The 24,792-nt window shown below is 45.3% G+C and overlaps 1 protein-coding gene and 1 long non-coding RNA gene across 8 annotated transcripts in view; one reads left to right on the top strand and one right to left on the bottom strand.

Moving 5' to 3' along the window:
• The window catches only part of NR5A2 (nuclear receptor subfamily 5 group A member 2), an 87,546-nt gene extending 63,194 nt beyond the window's left edge, over window positions 1–24,352 (bottom strand). Inside the window, exons 1-5 of one of the 5 annotated variants that reach the window (XM_074546231.1) lie at window positions 24,039–24,351; window positions 14,114–14,251; window positions 11,650–11,768; window positions 10,293–10,434; window positions 6,923–7,569 (exon numbers count right to left, since the gene is read on the bottom strand). In XM_074546231.1, the coding sequence (XP_074402332.1) occupies window positions 6,923–7,569; window positions 10,293–10,434; window positions 11,650–11,768; window positions 14,114–14,251; window positions 24,039–24,102 (1,110 nt within the window). In that variant the 5' untranslated portion in view covers window positions 24,103–24,351. Of the gene's footprint in view, window positions 1–6,922; window positions 7,570–10,292; window positions 10,435–11,649; window positions 11,769–14,113; window positions 14,542–14,759; window positions 14,840–24,038 lie in introns of those variants that run through there. The other 4 variants (XM_074546232.1, XM_074546234.1, XM_074546233.1 and 1 more) reach the window with 4 other exon arrangements.
• The window catches only part of LOC113459279 (uncharacterized), a 161,509-nt gene continuing 159,791 nt past the window's right edge, over window positions 23,075–24,792 (top strand). For all 3 annotated transcript variants that reach the window (XR_012581389.1, XR_012581388.1, XR_012581390.1), the window contains exon 1: window positions 23,075–23,239. This is a non-coding gene — a long non-coding RNA (uncharacterized LOC113459279). The remainder of the gene's footprint in view (window positions 23,240–24,792) is intronic.

The following is a 24,792-nucleotide window of genomic DNA, read 5'->3' on the forward strand; positions in this document are numbered from 1 at the left end:
TGCTGGAATGGAAAATACTTTTAAGTCCTTTAGTATGTTCCTGTGTTTATACAGCTGTATAAGGTGTCCAACCTGCTCTGAGTGATCCTGTGATCTGCAGCGCAGTTTGAAAGCTCTCAGCTTTAGGCCTTCTCTCCAATAATGAGTCCGATGGCTGAGTGCTGTGGAAAACATATTTGTGGTGCTACTAGAGGCAGCACCAACAACATTTATGGTGAGGAACTACACAGTTTCCCGCTCTCCTAGGTATGTTTTGTTCAGATGTTGTGCTTCTACAAGGCTTTCATATGGCTGTGTAGAAGAGCATCCATTGATATAATGCAGCTTCAGCAGGGTGTAGTAAAAAGTCTGTAAGTGACTTCAGTATGGCTGGGATGTCATCCTTACTGCAAGTGATCCTAAAGGCTACAGGTTGACAGAAGAATATACTTAAATCTGACCAGCTTTGATAAATTTATAGAGGCAAACTTCCACTGTAACTGGGAGCCATCTCATAGATTAGAAATATGATAGAGATATTGTATACAAGTGCTGGTTCTGAATGATACAGATACCATGCAAAAATTCTGGATCGGAATGGAACAAGTTCTCTTCCTGCTTTAAGATCTACAGCCTGGTTATATAAAATATCATAATTTGCAGATGAAAAAACAGCTCTTTTTGGCATTTGTTTTTTGGGCAAATCTTGCAAAAACTGGAGGTCTTTGCAAGTGAAGCTCTGTCATTCTGACAATAAAAATGTGACCTTACTAGGTGAAATCAGGCAATGTATCTGATTTTTCCAAAAGATTGGAATTGTTTAGTTTTCAATGTGTAAAGCTCTCCATCTTTTGGCAAAATTATCAGGCCTTCACAGCAGAAAGTAACAGCTAAAAATTGCCTGAAAATACAACAGTCTGTCAACATGGCTGAGCATTCCCTGTTCAGTTTCTTAGTACAGGAGTTATTGTTGGAGTTAACTCTAACATCCCTTTGGACTACTCAGCATGCAAGATCTAAAGAGCACTGGTTTTTCATCTCGCCCTACAGCAATGTGATATACATTTGCTAACACACCCAAGTAATCTTTCTGTGTCAGTGCTGGCAATTGTCAAACTTTAATTGGAAGCTTAAATTTTGAAGGAAAACAATTAAACTGTAATATTAAACTTCTGTTTTGTGTAACCAATACCTCAAACTCAGATTAACTCAGTGTCTGCTTCAGGATTTGTAGCAGGAGTGGCTGTAGCTATGTAAGTCATGGTGTCCATATGTTAGGCTGTTACATCTCTACTTAGGGGCTGGCAGCTTTTTGAATGGTTTCTTGCTCAAATTTTCTCTGTAAGTAACAAAATTTAGTTACTGCACCACGGCTGTTCACGGTAACTTTGCTGGTGAAGTGCTGGGGGCAGGTGCACTCAGGTGCAGAAGTGGCAGTCTTTCCAAAAACACCTACATGGAACGTGTTTCTTACTCACAGCATGATGCCTAACTGGCTAATAGATAGAAAATTACTGAATCCAGAGAGACTAAACTCAGTCTCCTGCTATCAGGGGTGATGGCATCCGACATCAGAGTGAAACTAAAGTACCAGCTCTGACATGGAAGGGCATAAGAGAATGTCATCTTTATGCCTAAAAAATATGCCAGCACTGAACAACCTGTTTAGAAAGGCTACAAAATCATATGCCCTCATGCTGAAATACAATGTTTAATTTGCCTTGTTCCAGAGAAGAGCCAGATCATCATGAAGTTTATGCTAACAATGTGTTCCTCTATATTTTTTAGTGTTCGAGGAATATTTTTCTTAGACCCAGACACACTGAAGCCAGAGTACAAATCAGCAGTTACACATGCCAACATATTAACGAGTCTGATTACTGGAATCAAGTGTATTCCTGCACCTCAGTTTCTGGCAGCTTCCGTAACTGAAAGAACACTGCAGAAATTTTATTTCATCAGCTATGTGAGTTGCATTTCCTGTCCTGATAAACACACACTACAAAGTCCAAAAGCACTTCAAGTTATCAAATTGCCCTTGATTACTTAAGTCTTAATAATGTATCAACCTTTCATCATCCTGAAAATTTTTAAGGTATTTCAGGGCTGATCTTTTTCTCAAAAAAACAAAACCCCAACAGAACCCAAAACTATTTTTTGCTGTTCTGTGGTAATTCCATTTAATTGTTGGATATCCATTGTATAATTCCTTACTTTCTATGCATTCCTTGGTACTCAACTACATATGGACTGAAACTTGAAATTAAAGCTTGTATATAAGAATTACATTATTACATCTATGTAAATTGATTTCACAGAAGAAATTAAGAGCCTCCAGGAGTTCTGTTAATCCTATTCACATTAAGTTTGCACTTACAGAAATAAGTTAAAACTCTGATAATATAGTTTCACTTCTGGGGAATATGTAACACAAAGCTAGGTCTTTGTTAGTTTATGAGCTGCCAAAATATCTGTGGTGCCATGTACAGTGCAAGTTCTATAGACAGGGTCCTTTGGAGATATGTGATAAACCACTGTTTGTTTGAAGGCTACAGCTAATGTAAGCATGAGCAAATTTATACTTACAGCAAGAAATCTGGCTTGGGACTGACACAGTGTGACATCAGTGAATGGTCTAGATTTGCAAACTCAGTGAATAATTGTAGCATGAGCTTCTTTACCATGAAGTGAACTGGTTCTTCCTGCAATCATTCACTACAAGGTTTATGCTCACATGGTACTTTGACCTATGACATCCTCACTAAAATAGCCAAATAAGGAAAGGTAGTTTTTTTGTGAGTCACCATTCTTTTAGTGCCTTTTGTAGCTATTAACACTCAGTTGATTTTTTTCTGATCTTCAGCCAGAAGAAAGTGTCCTGAGGACTGTTTTTCAATGCAGGTCCTGTTTTTCTCCTGCTCCAGGCAGAGACTGCTTTCTTTTATGGGTTCAGTAATAGTTAGCTCTGGAAGCAGTCTTTGAATTTTCCCTGATGTGGGCTGATGAGGAAAGACCAGTCCAGAGAAGCTGCCTGCATCATTCCTTGGGGCCAGGCAGCCTTTGGACTCTAGAAACTCTTGCAATATTTTCTTTTTAGCTTTGTACAAAGACCTTTCACCTGACTAAGACAGCTGGCGACAAATCTAGCATCCCCAGGGCATTCCTGAGTTTTCTTAGCTGAGGATAAGATGGATATATCTTACTTTTATATTTACTGAGCTTTCAAAAACTCCAGAATAGCAAACAAAGGCCTTCTTTACTATTACTATTAATTACTATTACTAATACTAATACTAATACTAATACTAACACTAATACTAATACTAATACTAATACTGTTAATACTATTACTATTATCCCGAGTCTTTTGGGATGTCACCTCTGTATTATTTCATCTGTGTATAAAGAACCAAACAGAAATATACCTCACTATGAATAAAAAAGTAATATGTAACATTAACCCCCAATATTTATGGCCTAATTATTCCTTACAAAGTATTCTGACTTCACATGACATGTAAGGATGTTTGAGATTTTAGCAGGTGTTAAATTCAAATTTACAGAATTGCAATTGGCTGATTTGAATGATTATTAATCCTGACTAGTTGGCTTCCTTAATTTTTCCAGTAGTTTCTGATATCCCACATGAAGATGAGAGGATCTGCTCCTCAGCAAGTGTGAAAATTACCCTTAAATTACATACTCAAATCCATACAGGTGATATTCCAATGCAGTACATGCTGTGGGTAGTTCTACACAGTCCATATTTTTCCCTTTTACATCCTCAAATTGTAACATATTCCAAAAGAGGCAACGAAAATTTGTAGATCAACAAGTGAGAAGACTATGATGAGCTTAAACTGGTCAAAGCTTTGGAAAGTTTTAAAATGGATTTTTTTTTCATTTGAGATCTCTTTAAAAAAACCCAAATCTGCAGTCAAAAGGGAAGAAAGAAGGGAACGTTAAAAGCTGCAGCTCAGTGGTGGGTTTTTGTTATTATCTCTAGGGTAATTATGGCCTAAAGCACTGACAGACTGGGACAGCATTTTTTATCATATCCTCCCCCTGAATTCTGCTAATAAAAATCTCTACATTTAGCAGAAAGGAAAAGGATTGCTCCTTTATATTAATTGAAGAGATGAGGGTGTAAGACAAAATTTATAATGAAAAGATACAGTAAATAATTGTAGACATGCTCCTAGTAACTAACAGCCAGTTGTGCGAGGCATCACTCATCATGACAAAGCCAAGATGAATTGCACACAAACCACATTTACAATTTTGTACTGTTTAATTATTTGAGTAATTTAAATTTTTAGTCCCAGAAATCTGCTGATGCACCTGTCTTATCTGAAAGACATCTCAATATTCCATTGTTTAGACAGGTAGGAATAAGAGTAAAATATAGTTCTGAGCAAATACCTACTTCTCAGCTGTGAATAGATAGGGAAGAAAGTTAGGTGTTCTGAAAATACAATTGCATTTTTATCACAATTGTCTCCCCTTCCTTCTGCATTTAAAATATGTCATAGTCCTAGGTGGCTTTTTTTTTACCCACAGGTATTCATGTCCTGTGTAGAAATCTGAAATAGCTGCTTTTGCTACCTTGATCTGAAGAACCTGAAATTGTGGATGGATAGAAGATAACTGCATTCAAGAAAGGTTTGGAAATCTTTTGTTTAATATTGTTCTTGTCCTCTCAACTGAAAAGAGAGATTTTGTTACTCAGTGCTGTTAAAAAAGTAGGGTCTGATCTAAACATGCTTCTGAAACTGAAAAGCTTAAAGTTCTTAGCATTGCGTATAGTCTGGTCCCTAAATTTTGGATGTGGATGGATTTCTTAATGAATTGTTATTGTTCTGGAATGCTGTGCAATTTTGTTGATCTTGTCCAGCTGAAAAAAATAATCAGGATATGCCAGAAGGTATGAGACTGTCTGACTTTGAAGCTTCCAAATTACAAAGGGTACCAACACTAAGGTGAAAGCAATGCCTTCTACAAATGTGTGAAAATCAGTTCATAAGCCAAAGGCTCTATATAGCAAAATTTTATAATATGTGTATTTCCAGAAGCTTCTGTGTACATGGTAATGTATAATACATCCAGAACCAGGAGAAGTTGGTCAGCATTTTCATAAACAAATTTCTGCATCTTTTGTGTCTATACTAGTAAACACAGGTTGGTTGAAGAACATAATCCAGGCTGAAGTTGGAGGTGAAAGTCATATTTAAAACTGTTCCCAGTATAGCATGTTGAATGCTTATAAAATTTGTCACTTTAATCATAAATGAAATTTTAGGGCAGATTGTAACTTAAAAGTTTGTACACTGAAAGGTATATACAAGACAGTCACTTTTAACTCTAGAATACCTTACTCTAGGCTACAATACTCCCCAGCGTATGGACAGAAAAATCTGGTCTCAGATATTTGCCACATAGTCTACTGGAAATATAACATGTTCTTAATTTCAACTTTTAAATTATTTAAAATGAGTAGCATGGCTTATAGCTGACTACAAAATTGTGTACAACTGAGACAACAAACATGTGAGAGTCTTTTACTGTCTTTAATGCATTTTGGTTATCCTCTCTAAGTAAACTTTCTCTCTTCTTTCTCTTTGAATAGACTGAGCTTTCAGTGATTCCTGCAATCATTCTCACAAAAAAATGGCAAGAGCTGGAGTTGCATATGCAGCATATACAGCTTGCTTTTCTTGTAATCTGGCTCTATGTCATGTGTCCATGTCCTTATGGTCATGACAGACATGCTGTTGAGGCAAGCTCTCTGAGTGCAGCTTTTCAATAGATATCCCTTTTGTGCTCTTAACTCATGTAGATTCAGTTCACAGTGAAATCCTACAGTAATTGTTGTATTTGGAAGCTGAGTTATTTTCTCTTAGTTTGAAAGTAGTCAGAAATTACAGGCAGTCACAAAACTTTACAGATATCAGTAGCAAATGTGGCAAAAATATCTCTCTGTAGCAGACAGACACAGTAACTAGCAATGTAACAGGGAAACTCAGATGTGAGTTTAGTTCACCATCTTGAGGGTGTTTTTGAGACTGAAGATTATTCTTTCCAGAGCTGATTTTTGTATCGAAACAGTGCTTAAAACTGTAGTTCATACCTATTGTCTGATCTCAAATTTCTGGCTTAAAATTTCTGATTTGAAATTTCAGACCACAAAGCTGCTTTAACAATAAGCCTGAAAAACGTAAATGGGGGAATTTCTGTCCACCAGAAAACTGTGCAGAAGGATTTCCTGGGTGCTCCAGCAAATTAAGAGCATTGTAGCAGCCTAGACTAAAGGAATCCCCCATGTATCAGTGGTGATGAGAATCAAAAGGAGTCCTCAAGGTGTCTGCTTCCTCATTGCTTTCTGTTCCGTGTGTATCCTGCTTAGGTTTCAGCCTGCGCAGTTAATAAGATACACGGGAATGCATAAAATAATATCCCATTGAGAAACTGCATAGTCCAAATATGGACTTATATAAAGTGAATGGAAGTGGACAGAAATGGCACTCCCCCATATGTTAAATAAGGTAATGAAATAATTACACAAATCAATGTGGAATGGTGGAACAGGTGTGCTTACAACCCTGAGTTCAAGCCAGACAGTGAGCGATGCTGACAGGGAGGGCGTAGGATTATGTGAGGCCCTACGGATGTTAACAATAGTTGTGATAAATATTGAAGTACAGAAAAGCTGAACTGAATATTGAATCTCTTTGCTACAGTTAATTACAGGCTCAGGTGGAAGTCAGCAACAAGTTTCGCTTCTAATAGCTTGCCTACTTCAAGCCAAATAAATAAAGAATGAGATGCTGGGGGGGGGGGGGGGGAAGAAAAAAAACCTCGTGCTTTCCTGCTTGAAGTACAAGATTGTAAGAAATAGTATTTTTTTCTTGACTGAATGATAATATAATGTAAAATTGTTACCTACCTTAAGTTCTCTAAAGAAGATGCTACTCCTCGCCCACTCAACAATGGAGAAGAGGGTTTGGTCAGCCATTTTACACATAAGCCCGAATGTGTTGAGCTTCTCATGTTTGCTTCTGTTGGCTTGCTCTTGCTGCAGATATGCCATGATTTTAGCTTGGACTTGTGGCTCATCAGGCTCACATTTCAGGAGTTCCAATATCAGATGTGGGATACTGGCTGGTGAGCTTGTTTGATAACTATCCATGTATGAGTAGCCCATTATTGACTCTGGTGAGCTGGTGTAAGGGTCAGGGTACTCGGACTTGATAGCACGGCTTGGAAAGTGGCCATAGGTTTGGTAGCCTTGCAAACTGCCGTGAGGTGGCATTGTCATGCTGATGGGAGAGGTCACAAAGGGACTCCTGTCATAGTCTGTAGGAGGCAAGGCAGTATGGTTCAGAGGTAGGCCTTTAGAAGCTGAATGGATGTTCTGGATTGCAGAGGATATTGTCAGGTCAGTTGGCATTGCTTGGATCACCTGAGTCATGGCTTCCAGTTTCAGTCCATTGGCTCGGATAAGAGCTTTCTTCTGCTGCTTCAATGCCCTGTCTCTCTTGTACATTGGTCCAAACTTGTTTCGACCGCCACGCATTCGGTCAGCTCGCACAGCTGTCAGGGGAAAGGAGGAAGTAAATCATTACTAACACTTGGAATTGACATTTGTAATCAAACAGATATTAGGAAGGAGCAGAAATGTAAAAATTTAACTCTTTTTTTTTTTTTTCCAAATTCAGAGTTGCACTTTTGTTCCTAAGGAAAAGGATTTATTTTGACTTTAAAAATGTCAATTTTTTCTAGTGATTTAAATGTCACATGCATATATTACTAACAAAGAAGGACTTCTCTGTACATTGATTAGGACACAGGGACAAACACAATGGATGGCTACAGGAATTTCACACCTGCTATGGGATCATGTGGAAATCTCAATGTACATTTGGGTTTATATCAAGCTACTATGTCATTAAGAAACAAGGGCTGAAGTCCAGAATTTGTCTGAGACGTATCCAGCAGAGCACATTGTCTCATTATAATCATTCCATTACTGCCTTCCACCGCAGCAAAACATCTGAAATGTAAATTGTGAAATGTTCAGTAGTCACAAAGAGGAATACATTTCTCTTGGGAAAAGGGAGGCATTTCCTTTTGATGATTCTGTCCAGGTTGGTGTAAAACTTTGAGATTTCTAGTTAGCTGAGCTCTATGGAAATGTTTAGCTGCAGTTGGAATGTGCAGAGAGAAAGCTGTCAGCTTGCTGCCTTCTACTTGAAGATAGAAGTGAAACAGAAACTATTGACACTGTTCTGGCTTATAATATCTCTGGAATTAGAAATAATTAAAACAAATCCTACTTAACAGCTGCCTTGGGAGTCATACTGGTGGTCTCTGTCACCGCAGTCTCTGTCACCATGGGATATATGTGATGGACTAGTGAGGAGCTTTCACCAAGCCCACCTTGCCCAACGGCAATTAGATTGAAAGAGGAACCTTTGACAGCCTGGTGACATGTTGAGACTGCTGAGATTGCTGGAGGTTAAGTTCTTGAGCTTTTTATCTTAGGGATTAGTAGGACATTAAAAATTTATTATGAATGCTAGATACGCATAATACTGTACCTTATCACGTAAGGACTTTAACACTTTATGATTTTTTTGGTCCATGGTAATTTATGAACTCGACTTTTAAGGCTTTATATATCACTATCAGGGAAATACACATATAAATGTCACAAGTATTCACAATTAAGAGAACACATGTTCTTCCAATTTTCTAAACAGCGGAAAAGAAGTTGTATGGATGTGTAGATAAGAAAGCTAAAGTACATTTTCTGCAGTACCTTTAAAACTACAGGTGTTTTGTTTGAATTTGTAGGAAAAATGAGCTGCCAATACTACTTCTGAATGCTGACTTTTAACAAAATGCATTAAATTAATTTTATCACTAGTAAATGTAATTAATTTTAAATCTGTATACACAGTATCCCCACAGGTACTCTGCAATTAAAAGCTGTGAGCCAAATAGGATTAGGAAGTGCTTTTGTATACATCCCACTTAAATTTAAGGTGAACTTTGTGTAATGACAGAAGACAAAGTTTAGTCTTGTGTCATTGTCAGCAAGTGAGAGGAGTTGAAAGTAAGAGTAGACAAATGTATTTTATCCTTCTTCTTAATGCCAACAATGACAAAAGGATTCCACATGTCCTGTAATTGTACTGTTTGAATTTGGAAGCACATGCAATGATTCAGGATGTTTAGCGCAGTGTGTCAGTGCTAGCTCAGTCTTGTGGGCAAATACAACACTATTGAATCAATCAAACTGCAGGAGGCTGATTTTTCTGTTTATCTTCAGTTGTATCAACAGCCTCCCTTTGCCAGAGCCTGGTGACTGCCTCTTGTCCTTTCAGGTTCCCTTCATGGCTTACAGTTTTGCTCCTTGGCCTGATTTTTTTCTGGCTAAGCGTCTAGGGTGAATGTCACTTCATACAGTTGTAACAGTAAGGAATTTAAGAAATTGTCCTTGGTCAAAGAAAAATGCCATCTACTGTGCAATCTGAATTTTAATATTTTATATATCAAAGTTAGAATGAACCATGCATGATTCACAACTTCACGTTGATGATATTTTTGCATTTGGTTATCTGAAAGGGTATTGTACACTTTTCATTGTTCTCTGTAGATGACAAAGTGAAATGAAGTCAAAAAGTGTACTTCCAAATGCCTTATCCTCTTTCAATCACAACAGCCTCGCAGGTGCAGCATCACAAAAATATAGGACACAACTTCAGAGATTATTTGGCTCCTTAATCTCAAAGGCAGGTCAGTCTGAGAAAAACCCTTATTTTATCTGTTTCTTTTTGTTCTCCCTTTGGTTTTTTTACATATGAAGAATATATGTAAAAAAACCAAAACAACCCAACCCTAGATAAAATGCAAATAAAATCAGATCACTCTCTGTAGCAAATGAATAATTTTATTTCTAATCTGGACAGTTGTTTTATATTTAATCTAAATTAAGTATTTTTTAAAAGCTGCAAAATTATTCAATCTACATCCATGAATTCACGAACTTGAAAAGCCTGAAATACCAAACTATATACTTATATGACAAAATGGATTGTGGTTTTGACTGCTTCCTTAATGGTAGTAATCTACCATTTACTTATTAGATTTTTTTTATAAAGCAACAATTTCACTGACCATACAAAGTAACCTTTTGTTAACATTTCAAAGCCATAACTATATAACTTTTTAATATAAAATACAATGCATTAACATCTTATCCTATAATTTTATAGTAGAGTTGAAGATATCAACAAGACTATAGCTCTTACCTTCCAATTTCATTCCAACACTTAGACATTTTTGAAATCGACAGTAAGGACATCGTTTTCGCTGTGTTTTGTCAATCTGGCAATTCTGATTTTCTATACATGTGTACCTTTTGTTATTCTGGACTGTTCGCTTAAAGAATCCCTGTATGATAGACACAAAAATTAGCCTGTTTTGCTTGAACGTGTGTTTCATTCAGCATTTCATGGAATTCATTGTACGATAATTTTCAGAAGCCATTCAAGCACTTACAAAGTTACATAGTTTATTTTAAATTAGCCAGCTGAGCCCAGGAGATAGCCACTAGATTGCAAAGGAGGTTTTCTTCTGTTAGTGCTATGTTTTAGAGACTTAATGTCAAAGCTTGGTGAGACTTTAAGGAGGCTGTAGCCTTCCATGCCTCTAACACCAGTGGCAGAAATAGTGACACTGACTGCTTCCTTTCGCATTCTTAAATCATTGCAGAATTATTAAAATCTTCATTTTCAAGTAGTTTTACATGAAATAAGTAGTTGCAAAGATAAGAGTAGTACAGAGTACCTCTGGCTATTTTACATCCCAGTGGGGCATGCTGGAGGGATAGTACGTGCTTGTCATTCACTTCTCATTGATTGTCTTTTAGTGAAAATATAGTGGGCTTAGTTAATTTTTCCATGCAACCGAGTGTTTTAAATTGCATTGTTCTGGCAAAGGAACTTCACTTACATTGCACTGCTTAAGTAACTGTAAATACCCTTTAAAAATTTTTACATGAAAAATCTGACATAAATTCACAATTATTTAAACCTTATAGCACAATAGACCAACACAGGTATATTCATCTTTCTATATGTTAATTGGTTACTTGACTTTGTGTGTCAAAGTGACAGTTAGAGTTTGCATGAAAAAAGTGCATGGTCATTATAATCACAGAGATCGACATTGCAATTGTGAAGAATAAAAATAAAAATCTTAAGAAAGCTCCATTAGATTTTGCAAAGCTGATCTGCATGAAGGATAATCTTCCTACTTTATCTTCCAGAAAAAGAAATATAAATCAACTAAAACCAGTATTTAGCAGAGTTAGCAATGAAAGTTGTTCTAGAACTACATCACGACAGCAAAATACTAAAAAACAGTGACAAAAGTACAATGCAAAACAGTCCCAGTTATTTGCATTTGTGCAGAGGTCTCTCTCAAAGAGACTTCTACATCCTAAAGCTTTTTGGTGGTTAATTATTTAACGTGAATGTATTAAGAAACATATAAAAAAACCCCCAAAATATTATACATCTGGTTTATTTATTATCCTTTTTTTCTGCTTGTTCTTTGAAACAGTTTTGCTCTACTTGTGTTTTTATGGACTGATTAGTACAGAACCTTGCAGCTTTCACAGGTGAGAAGTCCATAATGGTACCCAGACACTTTGTCTCCACAGACTGGACACAGCTCTTCAAGGTCTTCATCATAAGAGTAATTCACCATTTTAAACTGAGACACTGGGGAAAGGAGAAATAGCATATTCAATTAGAATTTACATTACTAACTCAAATATTCTGCAACTTTCTTATCTAGAGACAAAGCTTACTTAAACAAGCACGCCACTGAAAAGAGGGAGAAAAAAGTTTTATTTAAAAAAACAAATTGCATAGAGACATTCAACTTCCCATCATCAGCAAATCTGCATGGTTCTTAACAAGTGTAGTAAAATGCATCAGCTTCTAAGTTTTATGTTCTAAGTATTTATACTTATAGAGTGCCTTTAGTGCCTAGTCCTTATTTTATGGAATCACAAACTGAAAGAATTCATTTAAATCCGAAAATGATCAGGTGCAAGCTTTAAAAAAGCAGAACGAAAAGATTGTCACTTGTATATTGAAAGTAATTATTTTCCGTTAAAGTTTTCTTTCAACTAGAAAGAAAATTTTTAGCTAGACTAAAGCTGTATCTCACGGCCCCAGCACTTTTGCCCCGTGTGAAATCCAGGTTACTCGCCAAACCAGGTTAAAACGACCTTCTCCGCGCCTCCCAAGCCCGTAGTCTCGGGATGACCGCCACCCCTGCGGGCCGGGGCAAGCGCTGCGTGCTGGCACCCCCGGCTGTGGCAGCCGGCAGCTCCGCGGTCCGGGGGAAACGCTCTTTAGCTGTTCCCGTGTCGGCAGAGAGACACGAGCCGGGGCCGCCGTGCTCGGGGGATGCGCTCAGGCTCTGCCCGGCCGGCGGACCCGGCGCCCCCGCTACCGGGGGCTGCCGTGAAACCTGCACGCCGGCGCCGCCTGAAGTTTCTGCCGCTCGGGGAGGAGCCGGCGGTCAGGAGGGAACGGGGGGCTAAAATATGCGGAATGAATGCCCGGAGCGTGCCCACTCGAGCCAGGCTAACCCTCACAAGGAGCCCAGTCAGCCGCTCCCGTTACTTCTAAGAACAAACCTTGCTGGTCAGTGCACGGCCGGTTTCCTTCCCCTTCCCTGCCTCTAAACCTCCGACCTTTTCGACAAGCTCTGTGGCAGCGGAGGACTCCTGAACGCGGCGAGAGGCCCTGGGCATCGCCGCTGGACCGCTTAGGATGTCGCCTCTTTGTCTTTAACTCTGCGGCTGCCACAGTTCGGGAGCAGCGGGGCGGTCAGACTCGGCCCGAAGCCCCCGGCCCGGCTTGCCAAGGCAAGGAGCTGCACCCGGCGCTCGAGGGAGCTCATGGAGCTCACGGGAGCATTATCCCGCCGTCACACTGCCGGCAAAACGTTTCCTGAGCCACCTCGGAACGGCCGGGGATCGCCTCCTGTCAGCGGCATGGGGCGGACACGGGGCGGCCGCAGGCGGAGGAGGAGGAGGGCCCGGCCCTCCCCTCTGCTCCCGCGGTCGCGGCTGCAGGGTCTGGGGCGAGGTTGCCCTCCCTGTAGGAAAGAGTGGGAAAGCAGGGGTTTTCCGAGCGCCGCGCCCTTGCACGGAGCATCCTCCACAGGAGAGAAAAGGGGCGGTCGGGTCGCTCCCAGCACCTCCGAAACCCCCGGCCCACCCTGCCTCTACTTGCCTGCAGGCTCCCAAGAGGAGAGGGGACAGTTTCTAAAGAGCAGCCGGGACGGGAGTTTCTGCCCCGGGAGAGTCGCGCGGGGCGGGGCGGCCATACCGGGCTCCAAGGCAGGGAGCCGACCCTCGGCGGGGTCTGCGCCGCCTCCCTCCGCGCACTGCTCCGGCCCCGAGTACGGCACCGGGAACAGCCCGGTCCCGCCGCCCGAGATAGACATTTCCAGCACCATCCCAGCTTGGGCATCCCTCTGCCTTCCTGGGTACCCCGCAAATCCGCCACAGAGCTCCTGCGAAGTTTCGCTACACCGCCGCTACCACCTGCAAGGTACCTGTGGGCGCCTCACCCGCGGGACAGAGCCCTCGGGTTCCGTTTCGGGACGGCGTGTGACACGCAGGGTGCTCGCCAGAACTTCCACGCGTACCTCCACCTGCCATAAACTTCGAGGCAGTTTTGCGCGGAATGGGGATTAGACCGAGATCCTCTGGATCTGCAGCGGGGCCGGGCAGCGTCCGACGGGACGTCTGCACCCCAGGGTAGGCTCTCGCCGGCCAGATGCTTGGCAGTTTCTCGGCCCCGTTTGCACCTTCTGAGCAGGGCTTTGTCGTCGCCTTGGCCCTGGCACCCCGGCCCCCGGTCCTCGGTCGAGCCGCCCTGAAAGCCGGCCCGGGAAGGCAGGGGCTCTGCGGGGCGCGGAGCGGGCGGTGACGGGGCAGCTCGCAAGCAACTGCCGCAAACTTTTTTGGCAGGACGAAGGGGCGCTTTGCCGAGGGAAACCCGAGCGTGCGCGGAGGGGGAGCGCCCTGCGTCTCCCCCCTTACCTTGCATGTTTTCCGGCATCTGCCCCTGTTCCCCATTCGACCGGGCGAGTCCCAGAGCCTCCGTTTCCACTTTGGGTAGCATGACAAGGCGGCTGCGGGCCGGGCTGGGGGCTCCGTGTCCGTCCGCGACACCAGCACCTGGACACGGCAGCACAGATTTAGCTGGAGCAAGGGGCGCTCGGCGGCTGCTGCCTCTTCCCCCTCTTCCTGTTTTTCCCTCCCTGTGCTCCACGCCAGCCCTTGCCCAGTTGCAGCGGGAGTACCGAGCGGCCCCGGCCGCCGGGAGGAGCCGCCGGGCGCCCGCGGCTAAGGGAGCCGCGGAGTGGTAGTCGAGCTGCAGGCGGCGGGAGGCGGAGGAGAGAGAAGGAGGAGGAGGAAGACCGGGGGTGCTGGGGAGGAAGGAGGAACCCCGGGAGCCCGCAGCAGCTCCGCCCGGGGCTCAGCACGGCGGCAGCCCGGCGCCCCGATCCATGCGGAGCGGCACAGTGCACAGGAGCACTCTGCCGCCGCTGGTGCTGCTGGCCAGGGTTCCCACCCCCGTCCCCGTCCCCCTCCTCCCTTCCTCCCTCCCTCCTCCTTCTCCTTCCCCTCCCCCTCCTCCTCCCCTTTTCCCCCCGGTACAAGTGCGGAGGTGCCGAGTCGGGACCTCTAGCCCCGGGCCCGCGGGGAGGCGCTCCGGGAGCCCGGGGGCTGTGGGGAGCGAGGACTCCGGCGGAGGGGGGCCCCGACACCGCCGCTGCAGCCAATAAGGCAGAGGCGGGATGAGCAACAACCCCAGCGCACACAGTGGCCCAGTGCAGTCACCCCTACCCGGTTCTAAAACGGGGCTGTGGTGTGAGGGTCTGGCCTGTTGCCTCCTCTTCCCAGCGGAGCCCGACGGGCTACCAGCCTCGCCAAGCCGGGCTACGCCTGCACTGCCTTCAGCGGCTGTGCCTCTTTGCCAGTGGGCAGCCACGCTCAATCTCTCTAGGGGCCGGTGGGGCAATGCCTCCGCCCGGCCAGCGCCGGCTGCGGAGACCCCGGCCCTCGCCCTCCCTCTGGGCGGGCGGGGGTGGACAGTGGAAACCTCTGCCCTTGCGGACACGTTGCCGCCCCGCAGCCCTGGAGTCTGAAACAAGCAAGCGGGAAACGTGCTGGAGCTCGCTGTGCTTATTCAGGCTTTTTGGGTCTCCCTTCCCTAAGCGTCGTGCGAAATCGGTCAGTGCCAGTCTCTTCCCTTGCACAGAAGCCAAAGCCCTGACAGAGCCATCGCTTGAGTCCCCCTTCCCCGGCTCACAGTGCAGCAAGCGGCACTATTTTCCAAGTTGTCCTAAAGAACTCGTTTCTCGCAAGTGTGCGCCTCAGCGGCGAGAGCCGAGCGGTCCCGCGGCGCGGCGTTGCGGGGGCTCCGGGGGCAACTGGGTGCCGACCGCCCGGCGAGCCGGGCCGGAGGTCTGCCTGCCCTCGTTGGCCTTTCCGCCCCGCTCTCCGGGAGGGCCCGGGGGCTTCCGCGCCGTTCCTACTGCGCCGCATAGGTTTGATGGTGTGGGATGAGCGATATTTGCACCTTGGAAAGCATCCGAGCCCTTCGTCCGAGCGCTCGGTTGCCCGTTCTCCTCTGACTTTAATCTGTATAAAGTGTTGGAGAAGCTGAAAATGTTTGGCGGTGAAAACTGCTTCCGATGGAAAGTGAGGCGCGGAAGTGTCCCCATCGCGGAGTATGGCATTTCCCATCGGCTGGGAGAGCGATAGTGAAAACTGGCGGTTGTTGTAACTTATTCAGCAATGCTGATGATCGCAGGGTGAACCCGCGCTGGGACAGGCGCTCCACATGCAGAGAGCGATCTCGGCTGTGCTCTTAACTTTTTGCAACCAGTAGCTGGGACACCTTTGCTAACTCAACGCATATTCCTAGCCAACCCAACATCAGCACCACCGGCGTAGAAGAAGTCTTTTTCCCTTCTCTGTGCAGCGTTTGATATTTGGGGGATGGATCCAACGCTCAGAGAGGCCCGGACCTCTCTGTCTCCTTCCACTCTCACCTTCCGCCATTCGTCTTCGGGCGGGAGCACGAGCGGGCGAACGATACCAACACGTTATTTCTCAAGTTATTATTTCACAATTAAACAGGTCCTCTGCGAATAAGTTTTAGGACAGCAACATGGCGAGATGTGGGACCGAACAGTTCGACGGCTAAGACGGGTTGGCTGAAAACCATACCATCTAGAGAGAATGACCCCGTTTCTGGGCAGAAGTAGCTCGTATTGAGACCCTGCCTCGGCCCTTGGGAAGTTATTCCCAGGTGCATTAGTTACAAACATGCCCTCTGTCAGGCGCCACCGTGTAGCATCGCCTTGCGCTGATCCCGGGCGGCTCAGCACTGGCGGCGACAGCGGCACAGCGCCGATTCCGCTCCCTCCCTCGGGCTCCCGCCGAGAGGGCTGCGGGTCGGGGGCCTCCGCTTCGCGACGGGGCCGCGGCCCTCCGGCTTTCCGAGCTGCGGCCGGGCCGTCCGGGCCCGACGGGCGGCCGGAGCGCTCCGGGGGCGGCTCGCAGAGGAGCGGCCTCTCCTCCCAGCCCTGCCCCGCAGGAGAAGAGTCATCAGGGCACAGTTCCAAGCGCATTTACAGCAGACCATCAGGACACCTGCGGACCTGGGTCCTGCAGCCCGCTGGGCTCCATCGGGGACAACCGGTCCCCTCCCTTTCGCTCGCCGCCGAGTGGGTCACGCTGCTTGGCGATTCCCCGACGGGGCGCTCCGTGCTGCCGCTCTCGTAACTACTGCTCCGGGAAGGCAGCTGCGTTTTGGGGAAAAGCCGGGGAAGGAAACGCCGCATCCGGGACAGGGCAGGCAAAACCAGCCCGAGTGCTGCGGGGCTCAGGCGGGCCGCGGCCCCCGCGGGCACAGCGGCTAAGTGCCCCAGCGGGCAACACTCCCCCGCGGGCGCGGCCCTAGCACCGGTCCCCGGGCTCTTCCCTCCTACTCCGGGGCTTAGTGCCATTCTGCCAGGGAATTGTTTGGAGGGAGTTCCAACTGTACATGGCAAAGTGACTCTGCGAGCTATCGCTATGGATGAAAATACTTTGGAGTGGTTATTACACATCCACATTTCTCCGAAGTAACAGTTTAGGGCAGTACATATTATAAATGATACCTGGTCCCTTGTGGCTACATTTAATTTAACATGGAGTTCTAGCTCTCACGATTGCCTTGAGCAACCTTAATTACCCTTTCTTTTAATCTCTTCTCCATTCCTTACCAAGTTCTCCAAACTTTTTTTTTTTTTAATGCGATTTCTCTCCTGAGTTTGCCTGCCTTGTTCTGACTTTGCCTGAAGGTCTTGATTGACGCGTGTAATTATAATTATAAAAGATGATGGCTCGGGGAGCTTCCAGCAGCCTTGATTAGTACAAGGAGCAAGACCTGGAATACTTTATACTTCCCTATTTAAATGTATGTACATTTACATTTTAAAAACCCCATTCTCTAATGTTAAGTAATCTGCAGCTTTTCCACCTCTTTGTTTCCAAGGCAGAGGTTTCTGTGTGATGATATTTCAAGGCAAGCTCTGATTGCTTACAGCTTCCAAGAAGGCACGGAACCTCAGCAAATTTCCAAGTCTTTTTCCCTAAGCAGAGACATTTCCAGCTTGGAGTGATCTCGATGAGAAACAAATAGCATGATCTCTTCCAGCTTTGTGTCGGGAGGTATCCCGGAGAAGGTTTCATTTACCTTCCCAGCAAAGTAGCGAAAGAGAGCATTTGTGGTGTGGGATGAGCGGGGAAGGGGGAAGGTGGATGTTCAAGAAAAACTTCCCAGAAACAAATAAAATAGATAAATAAGCGGAGGACTGAAACTTTTCCGCTGGGAAGTCTAAATCCAAAACCAATCAAAAAGACTTAAAGGGAAGTATTTAAGGAGGGAAATCCTCATCCTGTCTCCCTTTCTCTCCCGCTGAACATTCCCGTTTGCCGCCTGCCCAGAGCCGCTCTGAGCCATCACTCAGTGAAAACAGTGACTTCAGCCAAGCTCGGGGAAGGAGGCAGCATCACGCATCCTGTCCTCGGCATAGACACGCAGCCTCGGGCACAGGCTGTCACTGCCACGGGCACGCAGTGGCGCTGCCTCGAGAAGCGCCCCGGCGAAGGCAGCGTGCGGCAGTGCGGCCGGCACGGGATCTCTGTGCAGATGGGAAAGTTGCGAACGCGGTTTTGCTGCTTGACCTCACACACCTGTCACGTCCAACTTTACGATACTATTTACATCAGGAAAAGCATGGCAAATAAAGTTCCTCTCCTCTCCTCTCCTCTCCTCTCCTCTCCTCTCCTCTCCTCTCCTCTCCTCTCCTCTCCTCTCCTCTCCTCTCCTCTCCTCTCCTCTCCTCTCCTCTCCTCTCCTCTCCTCTCCTCTCCTCTCCTCTCCTCTCCTCTCCTCTCCTCTCCTCTCCTCTCCTCTCCTCTCCTCTCCTCTCCTCTCCTCTCCTCTCCTCTCCTCTCCTCTCCTCTCCTCTCCTCTCCTCTCCTCTCCTCTCCTCTCCTCTCCTCTCCTCCTGTCATAAGCAGATCATCCCTACATATGATCAGAGCAGACTACCTCAAAACCTTCCAAACCCCGTAGCCAACGGTCTCCTTTCATCATTTTGCCCAGGCGATATTGCATTCAGTTCCCTGGGATTCATTAAATGGAGATTGCTAGTGCCTCCAACTCAGGCTTTGGGAAAGGAACTGTCCCTTCTAGAAAAAAAACAAAACAACAAACAACCCAGAAAAAAAATCCCTAACTTATTAAATCAACCCACTCCAAACACAAAAATACACTTCCCACTTCCCCCTCATTTTTTTCATTTTCTTCCTTCCCCCCCCCTTTTTTTTTCTTTTTTGTTTCTTTGTTTAGTTTGGTTTGGTTTGGTTTTGATCACTCTCAGCAAAACAGAGTGGATGCCTCAGACTGAAATACTTTTGTAGTAAAACGCACACCGCAGAGGACCACGTCTGTGCCTGTTGCCTTCATTTTATACAGCTAATCATTCATTTCTGCTTTACAGAGACGTCGTTCCGCTCTGGTCCGGCATAGAGAGCCATTTCCAAACGGTCAATTATTGACTGAAAAGCCATTTTTCAAGCTCGGCCAAGCTCCTGCTGCCCGTCGGAATGCACTGCTTTTATGAGCACCTGGCAGCAGCGTGCTGCAGAATGACAGGAGACTTCGGAGAGAAGAGCGAGCAGGGCCAAGTGGGTGGTAAAGCATCGCTCTGATTGCCTTTCTTTTATTGGTAAGTGAGTCATCAGTGAGGTGTCGTAACACTTCACCGCGTCCTGCCGCCGTCTGCTCCGTCCCGCCCGGCTCGGGGCGCGGGCCCCGCCGTGGCCCGGTGAGCATCGCCCGCCCGGGGCCCGCTCCCTCCCGCGGGGCGGCCCGCACGCCTGGGGGCAGGAGCGGCCGGCACTTGTTGCTGCAAGGCAGTTTCCGACCGACATTCTGCTGAACTAACTGGAAGGCGTGGAAGGGCTGAGGCATGCCCGGGCGCCCTTAGGGAAGGGGTGAGCCGTGCTCAGGGCTGGCGGCACGGCTTCCCTGGATCGATCCCGTCATCAGGTCTCTTTTATTCAACACTTAAAGATCCAGTTTTGCAAGCAGGGAGTCTATTAGAAATTCCCCCCTCCCCTTCCCGCCCCGAAATGACATGAATTCTGTATGGAAAACGCCTTTAGTTCCGCACTGCCTGGGCAATGGTGTTGCCGCTAATGGTGCGACGGGGAAACGCGCTCGCTGATCGCGGCTGTCTGCCGCGGGGGCGGCGGCTTCCCCCGCAGCCGGAGGCGGGGAGGCGAATCCATCAGCGGGGCTCCTTTCCGCGTCCAGGAGCGGAGCCGCTGCCCCGCGGCGGCCCAGGGACTGCCCGGACCATCCCCCCGCTACCCTCCGCCGCAATCCATCGCCCCTTCCCAGCACTGATCATTACGGTTCTGATGAGGCGATTTTGTTTCTGTCTGTGCTACCCTTTTGGAGCCGAGTGTGGAACCTCTAGTTAAAAAGCTAGAGCTTAGTCTGGGAATAGAACTCCAAATATATTTGTATATACCACAAGGCTCCCGTCAGGGCTGAGCGCCGGTCTCTGTATCATAAGAGATAATTGATTTCTATCCTGCACAGACAGGCTTAAAAATGAAATTTCTTTTGCTGAGGCAATTGACCTCGATCTGCTGGTGGAAAAAAGAGATGGTTTAGGTCTGCTTCTTCCCTCCCCCTCCCTCCATGTTTCAAAGTTTGGAAAACTTTATTTAAAAAATTTTTTTAGCTGATCTTTATAATGAAAAAGCTTTAAGCTCATACATAGCTATTTGTCCCAAGATTTATCCATACGTAATGTAAAATAATAACTATGAGAAGATAAACTAGGCATAGTTTACACTGAGAAATCTTGATAAGGATTGTGTACATTTGCATGTCTGCTCATTGCACATAAGGATGTATTAATATATATTAATATATAAGGTTATATATATATATATGTACTCATGTAATATGTGAGTAAACTCTAGACATTAATAATGATCTATCATGAGAAGTTTTAATGGGTTTCCCCACAAGACAGATGCACACAAATCCTCCTGCAGACACTTCTTCATTTTCACCTTATATATATAAGACAAGTTTGAGAGCTGACCTTTAAATTACCCTCACAGACAAGAAGCTTGAGGCTTTTGTCAGTAGTGGAGCGATCCCTCACACAGGCATCATCTTTGCCTCATGTACTATGGTATTTAAAATCAGACTAAGAGAAAAAAATTGGATGTAAAAGTAAATACTGCTCCTTTTAGATGGCTCATTTGCAGTATAAGCAAGTGAGGACAGGAAAAGTGGGAAGAAAATTGATAAGAGTAACAGCAAAAGTCCAATGACATAAGAAAATAACCTATGGCATATCTTACAGTCCTCACACAGCTCAAACTGTTCACTGCTGTAAAAGCTTTGCCTGTATAAATGCTGGCCAAAATCTTGATCTAAACTTTAAAAGGTAGTATATACTGTCTTTGTTAATCACATGAAAATGCTACTATTCCTATTACTACTAAACATAAAAACTAACTTTGCCAAACTCATGAGCCCTAATTTGAATACTATTAATTGCCTGAGGACATACATTAAAATGAAGACAGCAGTAAGTATTCTACAAGCTGAAAAATATCACAGTTGTAAACTACAAGTAGATTATTTTTCCTCTTATATAACAATTTTTAAAAGTAAATTAAACAGTTATTTCTGTTAAATAATCATAGCTAATGCTTATAAAAATTGCATAATGTCCCTGATGATGCTAAGACAAGAGGCTGATTCAAGGAAAAATAAAACTAGTCAACTATCTTTGTATTGCCTCAGAATCTGGTAGAAGAAAAAAAATCATGCCACTTCCATAAAACCATTTATAAGTCCATATGGTGTTTGTCATCAAGATAGTATGTACTATTAAGATTTTGTGAATTCTGGTTGCCTTTTTGATTGTATGACTATAAACCTAAAAGCAGGTGTCAACAACACTCACACTCCAGCTCCAGGCTGGTTGTGTTTGCCCTCCAAGGGAGAGGTCCACTGCTATTTATACCAGTGGAGTCTGATTTGCATTCATGGGAGCTGGAAGATGCCCTCCTTGCTGGGAGGAAGCTGTGACATGTCAGTGGTTTGTAACAAAAACTAACTTATTGCCAGATGGGGAAATGCACAGAGTGCTCCCTGACAAGGGTAACTCAGCCCGTGTGGTGGGAAGCAGCAAGGGTCCCTGCCCTGAGGGGCTGGTGGGGTGAGGGTGCAGAGGCTGTGGCAGCCTCTCAGAAACCCATCCACTCTGCCTTGGTTAGAAAGGGAAAAGTGAAGGAGAATGCCAGAAAGGACAGGACAAAAGCAAAAGCCTGGGGATAGGATTTACTCTTATGAGCCTGTGACCCTGCTGCTGATTGTACTTCTAACCTGGGAGGACAGCTTTTTTTTCTAAAGAACTACTCTCCAGTGCAAATAAGAACAGAATCTGGCTACTTCCTATTTGGTTCCCCCAGCTCCAAGCAGAGGCCCTCTGTAAGGGTTAAATGGAACCCAACCCTGGTGTGGGTTCCATTTAACCCTTACAGGTGCATGGTGATCAGTTCACAAGGCTGAGTTAGGTGAGTTTTTCAGGGATGCTACCATGGGTTCTGGCTCAGCAGTGTCATGGAAGGACAGAATCCTTCCCCTGAATCAGAGTACACAGGATTTTTGAAAGTTTCCCAAGATTTAGGCCTGCTTGTTTCTGGGCCATGCTGTATGAATCTGTCCTGGTATTTTTGTGACACAGCACATGTATAAGTGATAAGGTGACAAGAGTCTCTGCTACTCCCTGTAGCAATGTCATTTCTCATATCCACATGATTTTGGGAACTGAGACCTGCCAGTCTTCTGGAAACCATGAAAATGGCATTTAATTGGTCTAAATATCACAGGTGAGTGTCTTATTTTCCCTTCTCCTAGGTTTTTATCCTTTCACCTTAAGAAACTTTGTCTCAGTAACCACTCTTCAGATAAATGAGATGTATAATTATTTTACTATTCCTCAGGAAACAGAGCCAGAGGGTCCCTCTGTGGCAACCAGAAAGAGGAAAAGTTAAAGACCTGGAGGGGAAGCTGGACTTGCCACCTTTTCCGTGTGTTTCTGGGGCAGAGCTGTGCAGAGGAGTACCCCACACCTGTAGGGAGGCACAGGGACTCTGAGGGGACATCTGGCTGAAACACGCTTGAGTCCAAGGTGGGAGCCCTTCTCTGGGAGAAGCAGCAGCTCTACCCAGAAGACAAAGATCAGTTATGTTTGAGGCTATTTCCTGCAGCTGTTGCTGTGCCCTCCATCCCCACGGTCCCAAAGCCTCCCTTGATGGCAAGGTGCCCACATCACACCCAGCATCAGGGTGAACTCCTCACCTGCCCTGTGATGACGCACTTTGGGGCAAGAGGAGGAAAGCGTGCCCTGATTCCGCTTGTGGGCCAAAGATCCCTTCTTTCATCCCTGCCAGGAAATGCTGTGCTGAGGCACAGCCTTGCAGAACCCTGGGCTGTGGAACCTGCAGCACTGCTAGGTTGGCTTGAGAAGCGCCTTCTGCTCCATGAAGGAGAATTTTCCTCTGGTAAGCCTTCTGCAGGCCTGCTTGGCCCCAGTTTCGGCCTGGGCACAGGCTGGTGGGACAGGGAAAGACACCTTGCTCCAGGTGTGTGGTGAGAGACAGAGAGGCCTGAGACAGGAAATGGGTGCAGAAGGGCAGGAAGGTGGTGGGGACATGCACCCATTGGGGCTCGGCCACAGCCACCACAGCCTGGGACAGCCTGGGACATCTGGCTGTGCAATGCCCCTTGTGCCTGCAAGCCAGAGCAACCTGTGCCTGATGGCTTTCTGACAGGGAGCGGGTGCTGTTTCCATATGCTACTGAAAGTATTCACTTTGCTGCTCTGAAGTCTTAACTGACTTCTATTACCCAGCCCACTCCCACTGAATGACATTTTCAGCTATAAGAAAGAATCTGCATTTGACAGAAACCACAGTATCACTGAAAAGACAAAACCATTCCTGTGGTTTTCTTCAATATGAATTATCCAGCCAGAAGCAATTTAAATCTAATTTTTGCAAATTTTTCTACATGCACATGCACAATTTCACAGTTATTATAAATCATAATGGATAAAAATACTGCTAATTATCTAATTATATATATTTGATAATTGCATTATCTCTAGAGAAAATTCTTACTCTATGGATCATCATCTGTTTTTTTATATTTTTACATGGTTTTGTAATGTTCTCTCTAGCCTAAGTATATGTGCAAATTAATCATAGGCTCACCCAATGGTAGTGATTTTTTCAGTTTGGATACCCAGAAATCTAATATATTTACACAGAATCTTCAAAACAGTTAGAAAACTGTTACTTACCAGCTGATGTAAGTCCATGTTTTATAGATTCCTGTATGGTGGCTGCGTGAGAACCAGAAGACATTATTAGGTGTGAATATACCGTACCCTTGGGTACAAGGGGTACAGCATTGAGTACAGGAGAGGTGCAGCCTGTAAACTTTTCTGGCCTTGAGACTCAGGCTATGATAGCCTTCAGTGAAAGTCGGCGTGATGAACAACAACAAAAAAAATATCCAAGAATTCAGAAAGTAACAAGCATGTCTTTGAGTGGACTCTGTACTTTTTCCAGCATTAGTGACCTGCTGTAAACCATGTATCCCATTTCATGATAGTCTCTAATCAGAAGAATTGCAACTTGTGATAGGTTTGGCACCATCACGTGATTTAGTACAGCTTGATAAGAGACCCTGTTATAAAGTGACAGCAAAAGAGATAAGAACTGTTGGCAGATAATGGCAGAGAAATGATTAACCTAGAGTGGAGAGGTGCTATGAAGCCCAGAGAGGGGAAGGTTGTAAAGTTGTGGGGTCATAAGATCATACTGAGTGGATGAAAAGCCATACCAACATGAGTGTAATGTCTATAAACTCAGACTTGTGACCTGTCTTCTTGATGTCATCACCTCTTTGCACAGTGGACAGCAAGCATGGTTGTTTTGGCTTCTGTAAACACTCTTTGGATGGCAAAACAATCAAGCATTAATTCCTTAAGGGAGGCTTCTGAATGCACTGGGGATTCTACACTCTGACTAACAGCACCAGCAAATCTCTCC

The sequence above is a fragment of the Zonotrichia albicollis genome, chromosome 8 (assembly GCF_047830755.1).
Source record: "Zonotrichia albicollis isolate bZonAlb1 chromosome 8, bZonAlb1.hap1, whole genome shotgun sequence".
Lineage (NCBI taxonomy): Eukaryota > Metazoa > Chordata > Aves > Passeriformes > Passerellidae > Zonotrichia > Zonotrichia albicollis.